Here is an 18864-nt window from a genome sequence, read left to right as displayed (position 1 = left end):
TCCAAGGCAGTTTATATATCAGGATTAGCCATCACTACAACTTATCCAAAACCTCTTATTTCAAATGATTCAAAGTCTTTTTTTTCACTGTCTTTCTGAACAGTCTTTTTTTTCCTAGTGTAATAGTCCTATAAAACAGTTCTAATAAAACTTAATATTAAGAAGTACTCAATGTCAAGAGAATACCCTCCGCAGCACAATGTGCCGTATCTGAGAACTCTGCGTCCACAGCCGCCCTTGCCTGAAAGTTCTGCTGATTTAGCAAAGAAGCCGATTTCCAAGAAGGCTCTGTAGCACCTGGCATGCACTCCCTCCAGCCACGTGGTTCCATGGCTCACTGTTATTACTGCATTTGTGGCGGTGCCCGGGCTGGAACCCAGGGCTTCATGTCCTCTGGGTCGCTGCCCCACTACTGAGCGCGCTCCCAGCCCCTCCTAGGCCTTTGCTCGTAGGTAGTAATTTCATGGTTGGAGATGTTCAGGTTAGTTTTTCGGATGGAGGAAGCTGTACTTTAGTAGAAATCGGTATATCTCAAACATGCGTGCACTTCTCAGTTACCAGGGAACGTGGGGACAGACCCCAGCCCTGCACTGGGGCATTCTGTTGGCTGCGTCTCCTCTTCTGACTCGTGGGTGTCAGCTGCGTCACTTCAGCGGAATCGCTGACTGGTACGCTAACGGCCTTGGTAGGATGACAGTGGTGTGCTTTAAGAACACAATCATAAGGGGTACAGTGTTTTGCAACATCATTTTTTGTGTCATAGTTCTGTACTTTTTTTTTTTGGCAGAACCAGGGATTGAACTCAGGCCCTTGCGCTTGCCAGGGAAGCGCTTATTCCACTGAGCCATCTCCCCGGCCCCTAATAGTTCTGTACTTTTTAAATAAAAATACTTCACTTGTAAGTTTAAACTATGAATATGTATGAATACTCTTGTCACTATTCCCCAAATAGTCCTTTAAAGCTTCTGTTTTCTTATAATTACAACTTTTCTATAACATTGAAAGGAATGTTATGTGACTTACTCTCATGCAATCCTAGACCACTTAGAATATAAATTTGTACAGTGGAAGAGACACGCTGATCACATAAGTAGGCTTACCTGGTATTTGAGCATGTCCACATTATAGTAGGTAGCCTGGGGCTTTTGTTCAGATACTTTCTTTAGGTGAGTCATCAAATTTGGCATGTTTACCCAGAATTCCTTGGTGTTGGCATCATTTTGGGTGTTATCGCTATTCAATTGGGAAGAAAAATAATTGAGTAGCATCTTGTAACAAATACCCTCTACAGAAGAAGCACCTTAGCAGATATCCATCTGATTTCTATGTCCAGCTTGACAGCTGGTGAAATTGTAGTATTCACAGTACTGAATACACAGTACTCAGAGAGGGGTTAGTACACACTCAGTTCTGAATGGTGTTACTTTAATAGATTACTATCCATATGTTGCTCTAAATGTCAATGAACAGCCAATTCTATTAACCAATCCAAATGGCGATTGACTGCTTTAAAGAGTGAACTATTTTTTATTTTTTTTCCCCGAAGATTTATTTTTTATTTGCTTGGTACAGGATCTCACTATGCAGCTCAAACTTATAGTGATCCTTCTGTCTCAGCCTCCCCAATTCTGGGATTACAGGCATGTGCCACCACCCCAGGTCTTGGTAGTCAGCTAGGTGCACCCAGGTTGGGGGCCAGCATGCCTTTTTTTTTTTTTTTTTTTTTTTTTTTTTGCAGAGCCGGGGATTGAACTCAGGCCCTTGTGCTTGCCAGGGAAGTGCTTATACCACTGAGCCATCTCCCTGGCTTTTTTTTTAACTTTTTTTTTTTTTTTCGGAACTGGGGATTGAACTCAGGACCTTGTACTTGCCAGGAAAGCACTAATTCTACTGAGCCATCTCCCTGGCCTCCAGCATGGCATGTAGAAGCAGGGATCATACTTGGGTCCTTGCACTTGACAGGCAGGCACTTGGACCACTGAGCTCTCTCACAGGCCCATGAATTTTTTTTTTTCAACCAAACTTCGTGGCCCAAAGTTTACACCAAACTTAGTAGTTCCAAGGAATCTCACAAAAGGTCACCTGGCTGTAAAATCACTGAGGAGTATGGCAGGACTGGGTTCAGGGTGGGTAGCAATTGCTGTGATCCAGGAAATAGTAATAAAGGGAAAAAGTGGCCACTGCAGAGAGCTCTTTAGATGAAGCACCAGGGCTTGCCAGAGAGGAGGATGTCAAGAATGACATCTTCTGTTTGCAAATAAGTAACTTGACAGAGTTGACCTTTCCAGTATCCTGTGTGTATCAACGTGTGGCTGAGTGTGTACCAATGCATAATGGACATTTATTTCAGGTTTAATAGAACATGTGAAAAGTATATTTATTTAAACAAATATGCATGAGGTTCTTTGATGTTATACAGGTAAAGTTCTAGTGAAACACCTACTGTCCAAATGAAATTATGTTGCACAAAAAAGATTTGTAAGCTCATGCAAAGAGGGACTCCTCATTCAAATATGATTTAATTAAAAAAGATGCTAATACAACAAGAGGAATTTCCTATTATTGGGTTCATCACCCACCATCCTTTTTTTAAAAGAAATAATTCAATTGTTTTTTAAAATGTGTTTTAGTACAGGGTCTACAAGGTCTACACAGATCAAACTCATAGTGATCCTCCTGTTTTCAGCCTCCCAAGTGCTGGGATTACAGGCACACATGACCACGTCCAGCCTCATTCGCCTTCTCAGTGCACCCCAGGGGCGGGGATGGCATGGCATGCTGGGAATCGAACCCCGGGCCCTGTTCCTGCTTAAGCAGGCGCTTTAGTCTGCTGCGCTATCTGGTTGGCCCTAACCCACCATCCTTATGCAGTGTCCACTGATCATTAACACAATGAATAAATTGTCACTAATACAGATTCTATTACTTTCAAAGCCCCCTTAGCCAGCTGATCTAGTTGGCTTTAAGCTACACCTCAGCAGCTACTCACACCAGTCATGCATGATGACATTAACAGCTAGTGAAAGTTTTATGTCTGAATCTACAAGAGCATCTCAGGACCATTAACTCAGCTATCGTGGTGGCACACGCCCTTCACACCAATACAAAGTGCTAAGCCACCTGAAGCTCTAAAAATGTATGCAAAGTCATACTTACCAGCAGAGAAGTTGGGGATTTGGCAGGACGTGCTCTAACCTGCTGAAATTGACCACCCGGAAAGTCAGGGCAGCTGGTGATGGGTTGTTGGCAAAGTGTCTGGTGATGCCAGCAGGGAAGGACAACACCATCTCGCCAGTGATTTTCACGATGCATCTGAATAGCAAAGCACAGGACAGGAGAGAGAGGAAGCCAGGTCAGCCCGCTGGGATCCAAACAGCCACGAAGAGAAGAGATTTGGGCAGCTGTGTAAAACCACAAGAGACAGAAGGCATGCTCTCCACCTCCTTGCCCCTCACTGGGAATTGAACCCAGGGCCTTCAGACTGAAACACATCCCAGCTCATTTAAATTTTTTTCTTTTGAGACAGGGTCTCTTTAGGTCATTAAATTGCCCAAGCTGGGCTTGCACTTGCAGCTCTCCTGCCTCAGGCTCCCGTTGCTTGGCTTGCAAGCGAAAGACGTTATGGCAAGTGTTCCCCGGTCGTGCTCAATAATGAAATCACTTCTAACACACCTGCACACTCTACACTTCACAGCCTCCAAGCCACTTCACTGAATGGGGTTTGAAATATAGGAAGAAAGCTTTCATCTTCAGAAATAGGGTCATCTACTCTTGCAATGTTTAAATTACGTCTTGGTACATTTTAGGTATACGTAATGACTCCTTCCATCACAAGGACTCTGTACCTGAGCGTGACACAACTTGATCCTTTTTCCCCACTCCTCTGTCCCCTCTTTACCTTTCCTCCCCTCCCTATTTACAAAAACTTTGCTTCCATTTTTTTCTTCTTTTCTCATCATTTATTTCTTTTCTCTTTCTTCCTCCCCCCTTCTCTGTAGTTTCCCCTTCTATTTGTACATTTTCTTCCTATTTCACAGCATCTATTACACATTTTGGCCTTTAGTTACACCTTCAGCTTCGCTCACTGAGAGGCAACGCTGTATTTCCACATCTGTGTCTGGTTTAGTTCACTTAAGAGCATAGCTTCAAGGTCCATTCGTTTAGCCCTGAATGACTCAAGCTTAGCCTTCCTTATGGCAGAGTAGTGCTCCATTGTATATAAAAACCCCACATCTTCTTTATCCACTCATCAGCTGATGGGCATCTGAGCTGTTTCCAAGATCTGACTACTACTAACTACGCCACTATAAACCTCAGTGTGCATATGTGGCATGATGGTTAATTACTTTAGGAAGACAACAAGGAGAGGAACAGCTGGGGAGCCTCTGCTTGTGCTTTCTGAGGAACCTCCACACTGATTTCCACAGTGTTGCACCAGTCAGCCTTCCCAGTGAAATGGAGAATTCCGCCCCACGCCCTGTGCAGTCCCACTAGCATTTGCAATTGGTTGATTTCTTGACAATAGCTGTTCTTTCTGCGGTGAGATGGAACCTTCCTGTTGTTTTCATTTGCATTTCTTGAATGACCAATGACGCTGAACATTGTTTCATATATTCATTTGCTGTTTCTACTTTTTCCTCAGAGAAGTGTCTATGTATTTCAGATAGCCATGTTTGCATTGCGTCTTTGAATTTGGGGGGAAGTCTGATTTTTTTCAGTTTTTAAAATACATTCTAGATAGTAGTCCTTTGTCTGAAGAACACAGGCAAATTTTTTTTTCCAACACTGTGTGTTGTCTCCTCACTCTGTTGGTTCTCTTGCTGTGCAAAAGCTTTTTAATATGATAAGATTCCAGCTGTTGATTCTTTGTAACACCTCCCTTGTGATCTCAGTTTTGTTGATAAAGTCTTTTCTCACACCGATGTCTTCAAGAGTTCTATCTCTCCTATCACCCACCAGATTTAGTGTTTCTGTTTTAGTCTTTGATCATAGTCTTTGATCCATTTTGATTTTAGTTTAGCACACAGTGAAAATGGGCCTACTGTTAATCTTCAGCATGTGGAATGCCAGTTTTCCAGCCTCATTGGTTAAGAAGGTGTCTTTCTTCCAGTGAATGTGTTTGGCACCTTTGTCAAAGATAATCTACCTGAGCATGTCTAGAGTTGTTTCTACATCTTCTAGTCTGTTCCATTGATCTTCAGGTCTTTTTTTTTGGGGGGGGTTGCAATTACTGTGCTTTTTTTTTTTGATATATTTGGTGGTTGCAGGGTCTCACTATACAGCTCTGACTCATGGTGATCCTTCTGCTGTCAGCCTCCCCAACACCGGGATTACCCACATGTGCCACCACACCCAGACTCTGGGCAGCTCAGCCCACTCTGGGGGATGGTCTGGTGTGGTACGGTGCTGGGGATCAAACTGTGGTCCCTATGCTTGCCTAAGCTTGTCTAAACAGGTGCTTTAGTCCACAAAGCTATCTTGCAAGCCCCTAAAATGCTGATTTTATCACAGTAGCTTTGTAGTAGTATAATTTCAGCTCAGGGATTGTGATGCCTGCTGCCTTTCCTCTGTTTCCCAGGATTTGTTTTGCTATTTCTAGGTGTCTTCTGGTTCCAGATGAATTTTAGGAATGTTTTCTCTAGATTTGTGAGCTATACTAATGGTATTTTAATCAATATTGCATTGAATCTGTACAGTGGTACCAGGGATCGAACTCAGTACCTTGTTCTTGCAGGGCAAGAACTTACTCCACTGAGCTATCTCCCTGGCCCCCTCTTTCCATTTTCTGATAACCTCTTCAATCTCCTTTTTCAGGGCACTATAGTTTTCAATGTAGAGAGTTTTTACTTCCTTCATCAGACCAATCCCTTGGTATTTCATTTTTTTAAATGTTATTATGAGAGGGGTGATTTTCCTAATTTCTCTCTCAATAAGTTTATTATTCTTGTATAGGAAATTTATTTTTCTTAAATTTTAAGAAAATCATGCAGAATAAAAAATAGTAAAAAAATTATAAATGATACAGAATTCCACTAAATAGAATAATAGGAATCAACAAAGGTTGTTATATTGCATAGTGTTGTTTTAAATAATTTGTTCAGATTAGCAGATAAAAGAGTGCAAAATTGGTCAAAAAATTATAAACAATTAAAAAGGAGAGAGAAAGAAAAAATTGAGCATTAGTTGCTCCTTTTAAAAGACCAGCATCAGTCAGTGTACAATTATCCGGGCTACCCTGTGTATATACATAAGTATTTCTTTTCCCTTCCTTTCTTTGTATTTTCCTTTCTCTCATCCCAGTTATCCCTTCTCTTTGAACAGTTTCTTTTCCTTTTACACTGTCTGTTGTACCTTTCAGGTTCTATGTACTCTTTCAGGTTCTTAACTAGGAGGAAAATAGGGTGTTTACACATGCAGGTGTGATGTGCTTTACTTATGAGTATGGTCTCTAGTTGCACCCATTTACCTATCAAAATGTTGAGTTTATTTTTTTATTGCTGAATAATACTCCATTGTATAAAAATACCACATTTTGAAAATTCATTTCTCAGCTGATGGACATTTGAGTTATTTCCAAGATTTAAATTGTGCTGCTACAAACACGGGTGCACACATATCAGTGTGGTGTGATGTTTTCAGTTAGGATTCAATATAACAAAGGAATTAAAAGGTCAATACAATAAAAATTACAGGACTCTGTAGAAAGAGATTGAAAAGGATTTCAGAAAATTTAAGGATATTCCTTGCTTATGCATTGGAGGAACCAACATTGTGAAAATGGTCAAACTCCCAGAACTGTTACACAGATTTAATGCAATCCTGATTAAAATGCCATTAGTATAGCTCACAGATCTAGAGAAAATATTCCTGACATTCGTCTGGAACCAGAAGACACCTAGAAATAGCAAGACAGATCCTGGGAAACAAAGGAAAAGTAGGAGGCATCACAATTACTGAGTTAAAATTATACTACAAAGCTGCTGTGATAAAATGAGCATGGTACTTGCAAAAAAAAGTATCTGAAGATCAATGGAACAGACTAGAAGATATAGCTCCAGACATACTCAGCTACCTTATCTTTGTCAAAGGTGGCAAACACAATCACTGAAAGAAAGATAGTCTCTTTAACCAATGGTGCTGGAAAAACTGGCTTTCCACATGCTGAAGGTTAAAATTAGCCCCATGTCTGTCATCATGTACTAAACTAAAGTCAAAATGGATCCAATATTTAAATATTTAAAAAGCTATTGGTAGTTGCTTGTTGACTTTGTATTCAGCTATGCTACTGAATTTGTTATTAAACCTAGAAGTCTTTTTTTTTGGTGAAGTTTTTGGGCTCTTCTGTGTAGAGTATCATGTCATCTGCAAATAATGATAATCAAAATTTTCCCTTTCCTGTCTTTATTCCTTTTATTTGTTTCTCTTGCCTAATTGCCCTGGTTAATATTTCCAGAACCATATTGAATAATAGTGTTGACAGTAGACATCCTTGCTTTGTTCCTGATTTTAAAGTGAAAGCTTTCAGTTTTTGTCTGCTTAATATGATGTTGGCCATTGGTTTGTCATAGATAGCTTTTATCAGGTTGAGATAAAGACCATCTATTATAATTTTCTGGCTTTTTTTTTTTTTAAGGGAATGGGTTTTGGACTTTGTCAAATACTTTTTCTGCATCTATTGAGATGATCTTGTGATTTTTTGCCCTTGGTTCTCTTATCATGGCATATTACACTTACTATTTGCATATCTTGAGCTATCCCTGTGTCCCTGAGAGGAATCCTACACGATCATGGTGAATAGTCTTTTTGATGATTTGTTGCATTGTGTTTGCCAGTATCTTATTGAGGAATTTTGCATCTATGGTCGTTAGGAAAATTGGCTTGGAGTTCTTTTTCTTAGTTGGGTGCTGTTCTGGTTTTGGTGTCTGGTTTTGATTCCAAAAATATGTTCGGGAGTACTGCTTTCTTTTCAGTTTCATTACAGAGTGTGAGAACTAGTGACCTGAGATGTTTTCTAAATTTCTTGTAGAATTTAGCACTGAACCTGTCAGGGCCTGGGCTTTTCTTTTTGGCATGTTTTTAATTATGTCTTCAATTTCATTGAAGATAATGGTTTATTTAGAATTTTATGTCTTCTTGATTCAGCTCTAGTAGTTCATATGTGTCTGGAAATCTGTCCATTTCTTCTGCAGTTTCCATCTTATTAGAATACAAGTTCTCAAAGTCGATATAGATGGATTTCTGCAGATCTGCTTTGACTTCACCTTTTTCATTTGTATTGCATGGATTTGAGTTTTTTCTTCCTTTTTTTTATTGAGTAAGGTTGGCTAAGAGCTTGTTGATTTTATTCACTCTTTTAAAGAATCAACTCTTCAGTTAATTGATTCTTTGCCCTGAGTTTTTAGTCTCCATCATACTGATCTCTGTTTGACTTGCTCTTTTTGCTGAGAAACTTGAGATTCAACATTAAGTTGTTTGTGCTCACTCCGTTTTCCTGATATGGCTATTCTCCAGCATAAATTTCTTCTGTGTTTTGCTTTAATTGTGTCCCATAGGTTCTGGTACACTGTATTTACCTTACTGTTTACTTGTAGAAACTGTGTAATTTCTTCTTTAATTTCATCTGTGACCCGTTGGTTTTTCCATAGGGTGTTATAAAGTTCTTACTGTCTCTTTTCCCAGTGATTTTCAGTTTCCTTTCACTATGGTCTGATAATATGCATGGGAAAATTTCAATTCCTTTGCATTTACTTAAGAATGTTCTATAAGCTAGTATGTCATCTACTTTAGAGAACTTCTCATGTACAACTGTGAAAAATGTGTACTCTGATATTGTGGAGTGGAACACTCTATGGACATCTACCAAGTCCATTTATGAAAAAATCTGGTTCGATTCTAATATTTCACTGTTGATTTTTTTATTTAGTTGATCAGTTTGTGATAGTGGGGTACTGAGATCCCCATTACAATTGTATTAGTGCCTTTTGATGTTTTATTTATTTATTTATCCATTTACTTTTTTATTTATTGGGTATAGGGTCTCACTACATAGCTTGGACTCATAGTGATCCTCCTGTCTCAGCCTTCCCAGCATTGGGATTACAGGCATGTTCCACCATGCCTGGTTTCAGGGGCTGGCTCAGTGCAGGGTCTACACAACATGTGGTACTGGGGATTGAACCTGGGTCCTTGTGCTTGCCAGGCAGGCACTTAGGTGGGGAAGCTATCTCTCTCCCCAGCCCTATTTGTGCTTCTTTATGTGTTAATATTTGTCTTATACAGGTGGGTGCTCTGGCACTTGGTGCATATACATTTATTATTGCTATCTCTTCCTCTTAGATTGTTCCCTTTACAAGGATGTAGTACCCTCTTTATCTTTCTTAATCAGGCTTGGTTGAAATACACATTGAATAGCTATCCCCCTTTCTTTTTCTGGGTCCCTGTTGCATGCAGTATTATTTTGCATCTTTTGGAATTAAACATGTTTCTTGTGTGCAGCATATTGTTGAACTTTGCTTCTTGATCCTTGAGGGTTTGTGTTGAAAAGTCTGCCTTGATTCTGAATGGTTTTCCTTTATAAGTGATGTTTCTTTTTTTTTCTTTTTAATTTTACTTTCTACTTTTTTTTTTTGGGAAGGGTCTATGGGTTGTTCAGGGTCTCACTACTAGATTGACCTTGCAGTGATTCTCCTGTTTACAGCCTCCCAAGTGCTGGGATTACAGAAGTGCACCCACCACCACACCCAGTCTCAATTGACCGTCTCAGCAAGCCCCAGGGGGCGGGGCCAGCATGGTAGGCCAGGGGATCGAACTCCCAGCCCCTGAGCCTGCTTGCAGGTGTTTTAATCCATGGAGCTATTTGGCCAGCCCAATTTGTTTCTTTTCTCTACCAGCTTTTAATATTCTATTCTTGTGTCAAATTTCTAGAATCTTGACTATTACATGTCTTACTATATTTGTTTTATCATAGTTGATTGGAGTTTTATGTGCCTCAGTTATCTGTATGTCAAATGTCAAATTCTTTTCCCTTTCCAGGGAAGTTTTCAAATAGGCCTTTTATGTCATTTGTGCTGTCTCCTCCTTTTTGATTGACTTGGATCAATCTGATGTTTTTCTTCTTTGCATCATCTACCAGCTCTGGAGCGATTTCCCATGGTCCCTTGATAATTTTAAAGAATTTTTTTTTCTTGGCCATTAACCACAGCCCTGTCTTCTGTTATCTGAGATTTTCTTCTTGCACTGGCTCATTCTAATGCATATACTTTAATGCAATTTTTAATCTCCTGGATATCTATGTGAATCTGTCTTATGGATTCAGTTTCATTCCTATGTTGAGCATTTATGGCTTTCATCATTTTCCTAAGCTTCTCTGTTTTTCTTTTTATCAGTACTGCTCTAGAGTCAAAAACTATTTCTTTCATTATAAACACCATCTCAAGTTAACTGAGAAATTATTTCTGGCTTGATTTCTTCCAGAGCCTTATTCACTTGCTTTGTTGTACCCATTCAGAGAGTCCAGGTGGGTGGCTCTCAGCTTGTTGCACCTCACTGTCCCCTGGATTTGCCTTTAATGAACTGGATACCTGGGGTCGCATCTTGCTTAAGTGTGCTCTTGTTTTGTGTTTCTTTCTAGCTTAATGCCTTGGTTGATGCTCGTAAATTTCCTGTCATGAGTAGCTTTATTGCTCCTCAGGACTGCTTCTCAGAGGTGGCTTCCAGGAACAGCTGGCCTTAGGGTTTCTAGTCTGTTGCCAAGATCCTACCTCTTCAGTTTATTGGGGATGAAAAGTTGCTGTCTACTTGGCCCAGCATGTAGCTTTTTTTATGACCCCTAGGCAATGTCAACCTTAGTATATCAGGAAGGACAACTGATTAGAATAGTTATGTCGCCTTAGCTAAAGTGGTACAAATTAGTAATAGAAATAGCATCAAACACAGCCTAGACATGGAAAACAAGTAACTATTATGATTATGTAACAAAATCTACAATGAACCAGAAAATTGTCCCCAGTGAATAACCCCTCAATATGACAATTTTTACCCTCAAAGAGACATTTTAATAATAATAGAGAAACAGGAGTAAAGGAAGAGATTAGAAACAAGGCTGTAGGACAAAGGAGACTCTTGTAAACTTTGGGAAACTGGTGTGGAAGACAGGTGAGAAAAAGAGAAGGGAAGAAATAAAAACAAGAACAGAATAGAACAGAACAGCAACAGCAACAAGAAGCTAGAAAACATGTTCACACTCAGATAAAAACCAAGAACAAACAATAAAACCCTGAAAAGCAAACCAAAAGAGAAAAGGGAGGGGAGAGAGAGAAAAAAAGAGAGAGAGTGAAAGAGAGAGAGAGAGAGAGAGAGAGAGAGAGAGAGAGAGAATAATGTCTTAAAAACTAAGGGAAAAATTGTCTATTTCAAGGGGTGTTTATGCTGCCACGGGTAGTCATTGTGGGCAGACTCTAGAGCCACATCGACCAACCCCAGCCATCCAGCGGCAGCTCCAGGGCAGCGTAGAGGACCATCCCACTCCTGTTTCCACTGAAGTTCAGCCCGGTGTCTGCCGGTAGGCTGGGGCCATCCTTGTCCAGCCAGCAGCAGTCCCCAGGGCTCCTGTGGGCTTGGGATTGCTCAGGAGCCCGTAGGTGGAGTAAACAGTTACTCCGGGTCCTGAGCTCAGCGGGTCCTCTCCAGGGTTACTGCTGGCCAGCTGCCGTCTCTCGCAGAATGTCTGTCCCAGGCAACTCAGCAGACGCAGCGCTCTGCGTCCACCACACCACTCCATGTGTGCGTGCGCTTCTCCACGGAGGCCTCTGGGCTGCCTGCGGTTCCCGTGCTGCAGCTTCAGGCCCCCTCCCGCACCATGTAGCGATCGGGGCTCGGAGAAAATGCACCACCCGCCCCTTCCTTCTTCGCTGAAGTTTCTCCACTCTTCTGTTTTAAACATTAAGTTGTGCTTTTTGATTTGCAATCCATTTTTAATTAGTCTTTCTATACACCATGAAATGTAGATCTGTGTTCATTTCATGTGTGGGTGTGTAACTAGCCCAATATCATTTGCTGTGCAAAGAATCCTTTCTCACTGAAAGACCTTTGGAAATTTTGCTGGCATTCATCTGTCCACCTAAGCTTGGGGTCTACTTCCGGGTCTACCATTCTGTGTGTGTGTGTGTGTGTGTGTGTGTGTGTGTGTGTGACTGGTGGGGTGAGGCAGAGCTGGCGCATGTGGTGTCCAGGATGGAACCCCGGTACCTGCGCTTTGTCTAAGCTTGCCTAAGCAGGCACTTTAGACCGCTGAGCTATCTCGCTGGTCCTCCACCATTGTGTTCTACTGATACTGTTTGGATCTACCTTTCAATCAACATCACTTCCTTTTTTACTACAGCTTTATAATAGCTCTGAAATCAAGTAATGTTGGTCTTTCAAGTTTGTTTTCTCAATGTTGTGGTCATTGCAGATCCTTTGCATTTCCTTATGAGCTTCAGAACCAGGTTGAAATCAGGCGCCGATTTCAACATGAAATCAGTTTACCATCTCTGAGTCTCACTGTGTCGGTTCGGAGATGAACAACGGCTTTTTCAATTTTTTTCTTTCCAGGAGGCTCAGGAGACACTGCAAGAGAAGGTGCAGCATTGTCTTCTGGGCTCCAGGAAGCTGGCTGGACAGGTTCTAGCAGTGAACAGGGTTCTTCTTGGGCACAGGGGTCCCCAGAGAGCGGCTTTGCAATGCAGGTGCTTTGGCTGTGTGTAGGAGCATAGGCACTGTCCATGTGGGCTGTTTTACGTGACCCCGTCCTGCACACCAGCTGGGTTTTCCTGCTCCAGGGCGTGCTGTGGTTGGCAGCACTCAAGGTCAGCAGGCAGTCACAGCAGCTCGGAGTGCAGAGAGAACCTCCACCCCCCTGCCTGCCTCCGGGGCTGTCCTGTCCTTCACCTGAGGCCAGGCTTCTGCAGTCACCTCCCCTACTGTGGAGCTGTTTGCAGTGGATGGGGATGCCTCGGCCCCACACTCCACCTTGGCCGGAAGAGACATCTCATAGGCTTAGTTTTTCTTGGAAAACCATAGATACAGTCAGCTAGTAGCTTCCTCAGATTCAGCCAAAGCTATGTGGAAAAATTATCTGTTGAACATGGACAGAGTCTTTCCCAAATACCACAGCATAGCGGCTGTTTCTACTGCCAGCAGGGTTGATGTGGGCACGATGGAGACGCTTTAAGGTCTATGGGGGGGGGGGTCTGTGCAAACATCCTGAAGGACCTGGACACCCTCTCTGGTGTTTGTGGGTGCAAGACCATGTGTGTCCTGGGATAACGTCCCCAATGCCAAGGGGCAAGTGTGTTTAAAATGAGGTGCATCTATAACACCTCTCACTTTGCTGGGTAACTAGGGTCGGCTCTGGCTCTAAGCCCAGAAAGGTGCTTCCTAGGGAAAAGGAGGCTAATAGAGGAAAACCTGCTCCCAGCAGGGCGCAGGGGGCTTGGGTCTCCTCCTTGTCTGCGGCGCTGGGTCCCTCAGAACCGTGTGTGAAGGATGCTGGGCCGGGTAGGCCTCAGCAGGGGAAGGCGAGTTTCCTAAATCACACGGATGTCCACATCCTGCCCTGCTGTCAGTGAGAATCTCGGCTTCTGGGCGTTGGCGCCTCCCCCTCCCCAGGGAATAGCACTCCTCTCCCAGTTTGAGTGCAAACTGCTGTTTTCCTCCTTCGCCCTTTAGACCCACTGACTTCTCCCGATTTCCCACTGACTTCTCCCGATTTCCGTGGCTGTCAGCGCAGTGGCTGCAGGGCGCGGTCCCGCAGCCACGAGAAGCGGCGCCCGGGTGTAGACTCCAGCAGCCTGCATGGCGGCGAGGTCACCTGGCCGGAAGCCCCTCGTTTCCATCCCAGAGTGCGCAGGGTCTCTGAGAGCCCTCCTAGAAGGGGTTATGGTTAGCGAGGGAGGAGGCAATCTTTATGAAGTCAGCAAGCATTTATCCTCTGCGGGTTGCTGGTACTTTCTTGAGCCAGAGAACATTTTTTAAAATGAACACAACAGCCCATGTCTCCAAAGTGACTGAAGAATTGGGAGGAAGGTGTCATCCGTGCGGTCCAATCAATGTAAGAGACGCGGTTCTTCCTCAGTTATAGTCCTGCATCTCCACCGTCGGAATCCACTGGCTTCTAAACCTTCCCTGTGCTGATGTGAATCTGACATTTTCTATGTAAAACTCAGTATTTTGTATACCCACTAAAGGGAATTTTTTGGACCTTAATAATTGTTCCTCTCAGTACCAGATCTCAAAATTTCAGTGAAGCACACTGGATCTCCATTCTCAGGGCGCAGAACACCGCCGTGGCTGCGCGCAGGGCAGCACGAGTGAAGCCGCGAGGCTGCGCGAATTTCCACAGCTCAGAGCTGCTGCTTTGCAGGGGTAGGCTCAGTGCTGCGCGCACGCCCGGAATGCCACGGTCATGGAGGACACCGCACTGTCACAGTGTGCTGGGGAAACCACCGGGACGATAAACCTGGCTTGTTTGTGCCCGGTGACTGGATGCTCGGAGGCTGCTTGGCCCTTTCCTGGGATTCAAATGACAGTATTGCTCAGGATTCTGAGCTCTCTCCCGGCCCAGTATTTGCGCCTCTTCCACAGGCGAACCTGCCTCATATTTATGCACAAAGCTCATTCTCATGCCCACTGCCTTCATCACCAGTGTATTTCCTGCTTAGCACAATGGCAGCCACACAGCAGCCTTTCCGTGGATATTCGGCAAAGCTCAGCTACACTGGTTCAGCAAATATACTTTAAGTTCTCCGCAGCAGAGCGTGTTTGAGGTGCTGAGGAGAGATTAGTGGACAAAACAGTTAAAATCTAGCTCTCTGTCCTGGGTGTGGTTACGCGTGTCTATAACCCCAGGATTTGGGAGGCTGAGGCAGGAAGATGGCTGCAAGTTCCCATACAGCCTAGGACAGGTAGTAAATTCAAGGTCAGGCTGAATTATATAGCAGGACCTTGTCTTAAAAACAAAACAAACACCAAAACAAACCCAAAATAAATAAATAATATTAAAAAACCCAGCTTTCTAGCGCTTACATTCTGGGGGTAAGACATAGCTGACAGCAGGAAAAGTCACACGGGATTTAGGCAGAAGACTATTAAAGAAGGAACAGTGACTTACTGGGGGTGGATGGATTTTTTTTTTTTTTTGAGGATTGCCCAGAGCCTTCACACTAAACCCCAGCCTCTATTTTATTTTTTGTTTTCAGACAGCATGTCACTAAGTCTTTAAATTGTGCAGGTTCAGCTCACACTTGCCATCCTCCTGCCTCAGCCTCCCAGAGCCCTGGATCACTGGTATGCTCTACCACACCCTGCTGGGAAGTTCCCTTTAATAAGTTTGCTGAGGGGGAATCATGAAGGATTGGAAGGGGCCAGCCACTCCAGCAAATGGCAGAACTTTCCACTAAAGCAGCAAGAATAATCAGGGCAGACCCAAGGCGCACGCATTGGAGCAGTGATCCCTTAGGTCTCTGGACAGAGCTGGAAAGCCGGAAACTGGCAAGTGGGCTAGGAAGCTGGCCCTGAAGCGTGCATCCCTGCGGGGTGCCAGGGGTTCCCCCACTGAGTGCATCCTGGCCACACCCTGCTGCCCCTCGTGTGTGGAGCCCAGCAGCAAGGGCAGACGGGGCCCATGGTTTTGGTGCTCACACACGTGTCTGCACAAGGTGGCTTCTGATTCCCGTGGGTACAAGGAGGGCACATGGCTGGGAACTTTGCAAAGAAAGAACAAGGACAAAGGAGAAAGCAGAGCCCACTGCACTTGCTTCTCGATAATGTTCTGGCTCAGACCAAAACATAGATGGTGTGGAAGAGAGCCACGTTAGGAGGGCTAGGACCCTCAAGCCGCTGTTTATGATGGGGTTTCAGTATAGCACTATTAGACTTAGACTCTAATATAAGAGTGTTTGTGAATTGTAAAGAGGATCCGCACTTCTTCATACAGATTGCCACTGAAATATGTGCGGTAATCCAAGTCCTCCTTACAATAATTATCACTGATTCAAAAAATTTTCTCTGCTTCCTGTAGGTAGTGAAGTGAGTTGTGGCAGTAAACCTGGGTGTGGTGCTGAGTGCCGACCAGCAGAAAGGCAGGTCGTAGAAATGACAACGCTGTGTCCTCGGCCACCTTGTTTACTGGATCTGGCACCATGTGACTTCTGGCTGCTCCCCAAAGTCAAGTGACCAGGAAAGGGAAATGGAGGAGGGAGTGCGCCGGAGCTGCTGCAGGACGTGGCTGGGACGCTGGGATGAGTGTGTGTAAAGCAGGGGAACCGTTGTGACAGGGTTTCGTAGCAATGGGTCTTTGACTATGATACATTTTTCAAAAATTAATTTTATATTCGCTATATCTTTTGCTCACACATCATAAATAAAAAGGCTAAAAGTCCACTGTCCATCACATTCAGAGCCGGAACCATAGTAATGACGCATTTGTGAACAAATCCGAGCTCACAAATGGTGTCCAGGGACCTCTGGCCACGGATTTAGACAGGCCGAGGTTTCCTGGGCCACCCTGAGTGAAGAGGAATTAGCACAGAACGTGTAAATGCATGCGGGTGTTAATGCACATACGCAGCGCAGATTTCTTTCCAAAGTGTTTTTACTGCACCCCAGACGTGCCTGGGGCCAGTCCACATGCATCGTGGCTTCTGCACTAAAACTCCTGTGGCAAGTGGCGCATGCTCTTGTCTCCGTGGCTTAACCCATAGCTCTGCAGGGCAACTTAGGGGGCGCTTCTGAGTTTCACCCACGGAATTTCTAAGATGTAAAATATTAATTTATATCACATTCGGGTAAAGTCAGTGGGTCGTGACTAAGTGGCATCAGGTTCGTGACAGTGGGGCATGGTGAGTTTTGACTTTGCTGTGATTTTAGTTTATTTGGGGCCATCCTGTCTCCTTTAGTCAAGGTAAGGAACGTACTGCTTGTTTGCTTGCATTCTGGATGTCTGGGGAAGGTATACTTTTTCCTGTTATCATTCCAGGGAGGCACTATTTCAATTTATATGTGGGTGGCTTTTATCCTGGGAAGATGAGGGCAATAAAAGCCACACTCTGGATATTATTTTAGAGAGACAACAAACTTCCTGATTTGCGATAGATTAAATTGAAGTTTTCCGCTACTTGCAACCATAACAGAGATTTCTAACTAGTAAGGTGTTATTGGATATTTTGGTACCTGTTTAAAAGCGGTGGATTAATATCGCTAACTCCAGTTAATCCTCTACTCTAGGCATGTCACCCCGTATTGGCAATGGAAATCTTTTCACTGTCAGCCCAAGGCGTATAGTCGTGGTGGTGCGGTGTCGCCCACCAACCACGGCAGCACAGAGCGCCCAGCGGGCGGGGTCTCGGGCTTACTTGCTAGGGTCCGCCGCTTTGAAGTAGGCGTTGACGGTTTCTGTGAAAGCTGCTGCTACAGGGAGGGTGTCCTGGGCCCCCATGGTTAGGGGGCTGGGTCCCCGAGATGAACCTGTAGGAAATGGAAAGCTTTGGATTATTATGGGCCTAGTGTGGGTGAAGCTCAAAGCTCATCCAAACATTACGGTGCAAAATCTAACACCAAAACCCAAATGTGCTCACAACCGTAACTGTGTGTATGTTTAACATTGAGCTCAAGTATTTAAGAGAAAATATTTGGCTGGTGTACAGACAAACACACTCGAAATTAATTCTACGGTGTATCCCACCACAGCAGAGGGTCCAAGCAGAAGGACAAAGTCACGGGCTTTCAGGTGTTTTGCGTAAAGCATCAGGCAGTATTTGCATGACAGTTTGTGCAGCACGTAGTTAATAAAGACAATTATTTGCTTCCTGTTTCTTATTCAAGAATTCATCCTAATCCATGGCTCAAAACCTCTTTTGCGTTTCTTCCTTTGGAGCCGAGTGGGGTCACACTACCCACTGTCCCATACATTGTCCCTTTGTGGACTGTTCCCATTATCCTCAGAACCAACACACTCAGATTCACATGTCTACAAGCGCACACATGCCGAGACGTGCGCGCTGGCGCAGCGCAAGCTCAAGCGCGCTCCGTGATACTGCGAGGGCGTCCGCGTGCTCACCGAGCACCTGCGAGGCTCCCGCCCTGGATTTGCTGCCCTCCGCGGACTGCTTTCCTCGACCTCCGCCACAGCCCTGTGCGACGGGGACGGGAAGTCTGATTCACAGAACAGGAAGCTAAGGTTTGGAGGGCAAGCGACTTGCTCGAGGGAATACTGCTGCCTCGGCAGCGAGACCGCAGGTCAACCCCGATTGGCCTCGCTCTGCCACTGTGCCTTCTAGTTTTTCATACAAAGCAGCTATTCTCTTGTTTTGGAGTGACACAAGGAGTCCGTAAAGATCAAAGCTGAGTTCATCTCCAGGCACGGGTGGAACAGAAAAGTGAGTGTCCCATGTCCCTGAGGCAAAGGCTATTGATTTGTCCCCATGCTGGCACAGGCCCTGTACTTTGATGTTTTCATTTTTTTTTTCCCTCAGTAACTTTTATTCCTTTTGGCTGTGAAACAAAACCTTTGCTTTGGATGCCTCCCTCCTGAAGCAAACCCGACCCAGTTCCTGTCAGCCCTTCCTTCTGCATCTCTGGGCTCTCAGTAACTTGGACTTGCTAGCTATTAGTTCAACGAGCCTTTGTGTGTGGTGGTTGTGTTTCAGGCACTACTGCAGATGCGGAAGATTCCAAGACCAACACAGTCCTCGTCCTCAGGAGTCACAGTTCATGCTCCTGGCTTCACCACCATGCTCACCATCTCTGCCACCATCGCCATCACCACCACCACCATCACCATCACCACCACCACCATCACCACCACCATCACCACCATCACCACCACCA

General features: G+C 44.2%; 1 protein-coding gene across 15 annotated transcripts in view; it reads right to left on the bottom strand.

Annotated features, from left to right (window-relative positions):
- Sgip1 (SH3 domain GRB2 like endophilin interacting protein 1) overlaps positions 1–18864 on the bottom strand; it is a 187730-nt gene that overhangs the window by 7351 nt on the left and 161515 nt on the right. For all 15 annotated transcript variants that reach the window (XM_023718286.1, XM_023718282.1, XM_023718284.1 and 12 more), the window contains 3 exons: positions 17391–17502; positions 3157–3312; positions 1101–1233 (listed from right to left, as the gene is read on the bottom strand). In XM_023718286.1, the coding sequence (XP_023574054.1) occupies positions 1101–1233; positions 3157–3312; positions 17391–17502 (401 nt within the window). The remainder of the gene's footprint in view (positions 1–1100; positions 1234–3156; positions 3313–17390; positions 17503–18864) is intronic.

The sequence above is a fragment of the Octodon degus genome, unplaced genomic scaffold, assembly GCF_000260255.1.
Source record: "Octodon degus isolate 3935 unplaced genomic scaffold, OctDeg1.0 scaffold00057, whole genome shotgun sequence".
Classification (NCBI taxonomy): Eukaryota; Metazoa; Chordata; class Mammalia; order Rodentia; family Octodontidae; genus Octodon; species Octodon degus.
Note: the sequence above shows the minus strand (reverse complement) of the source record. Positions and strands in the feature narration are given on the sequence as shown.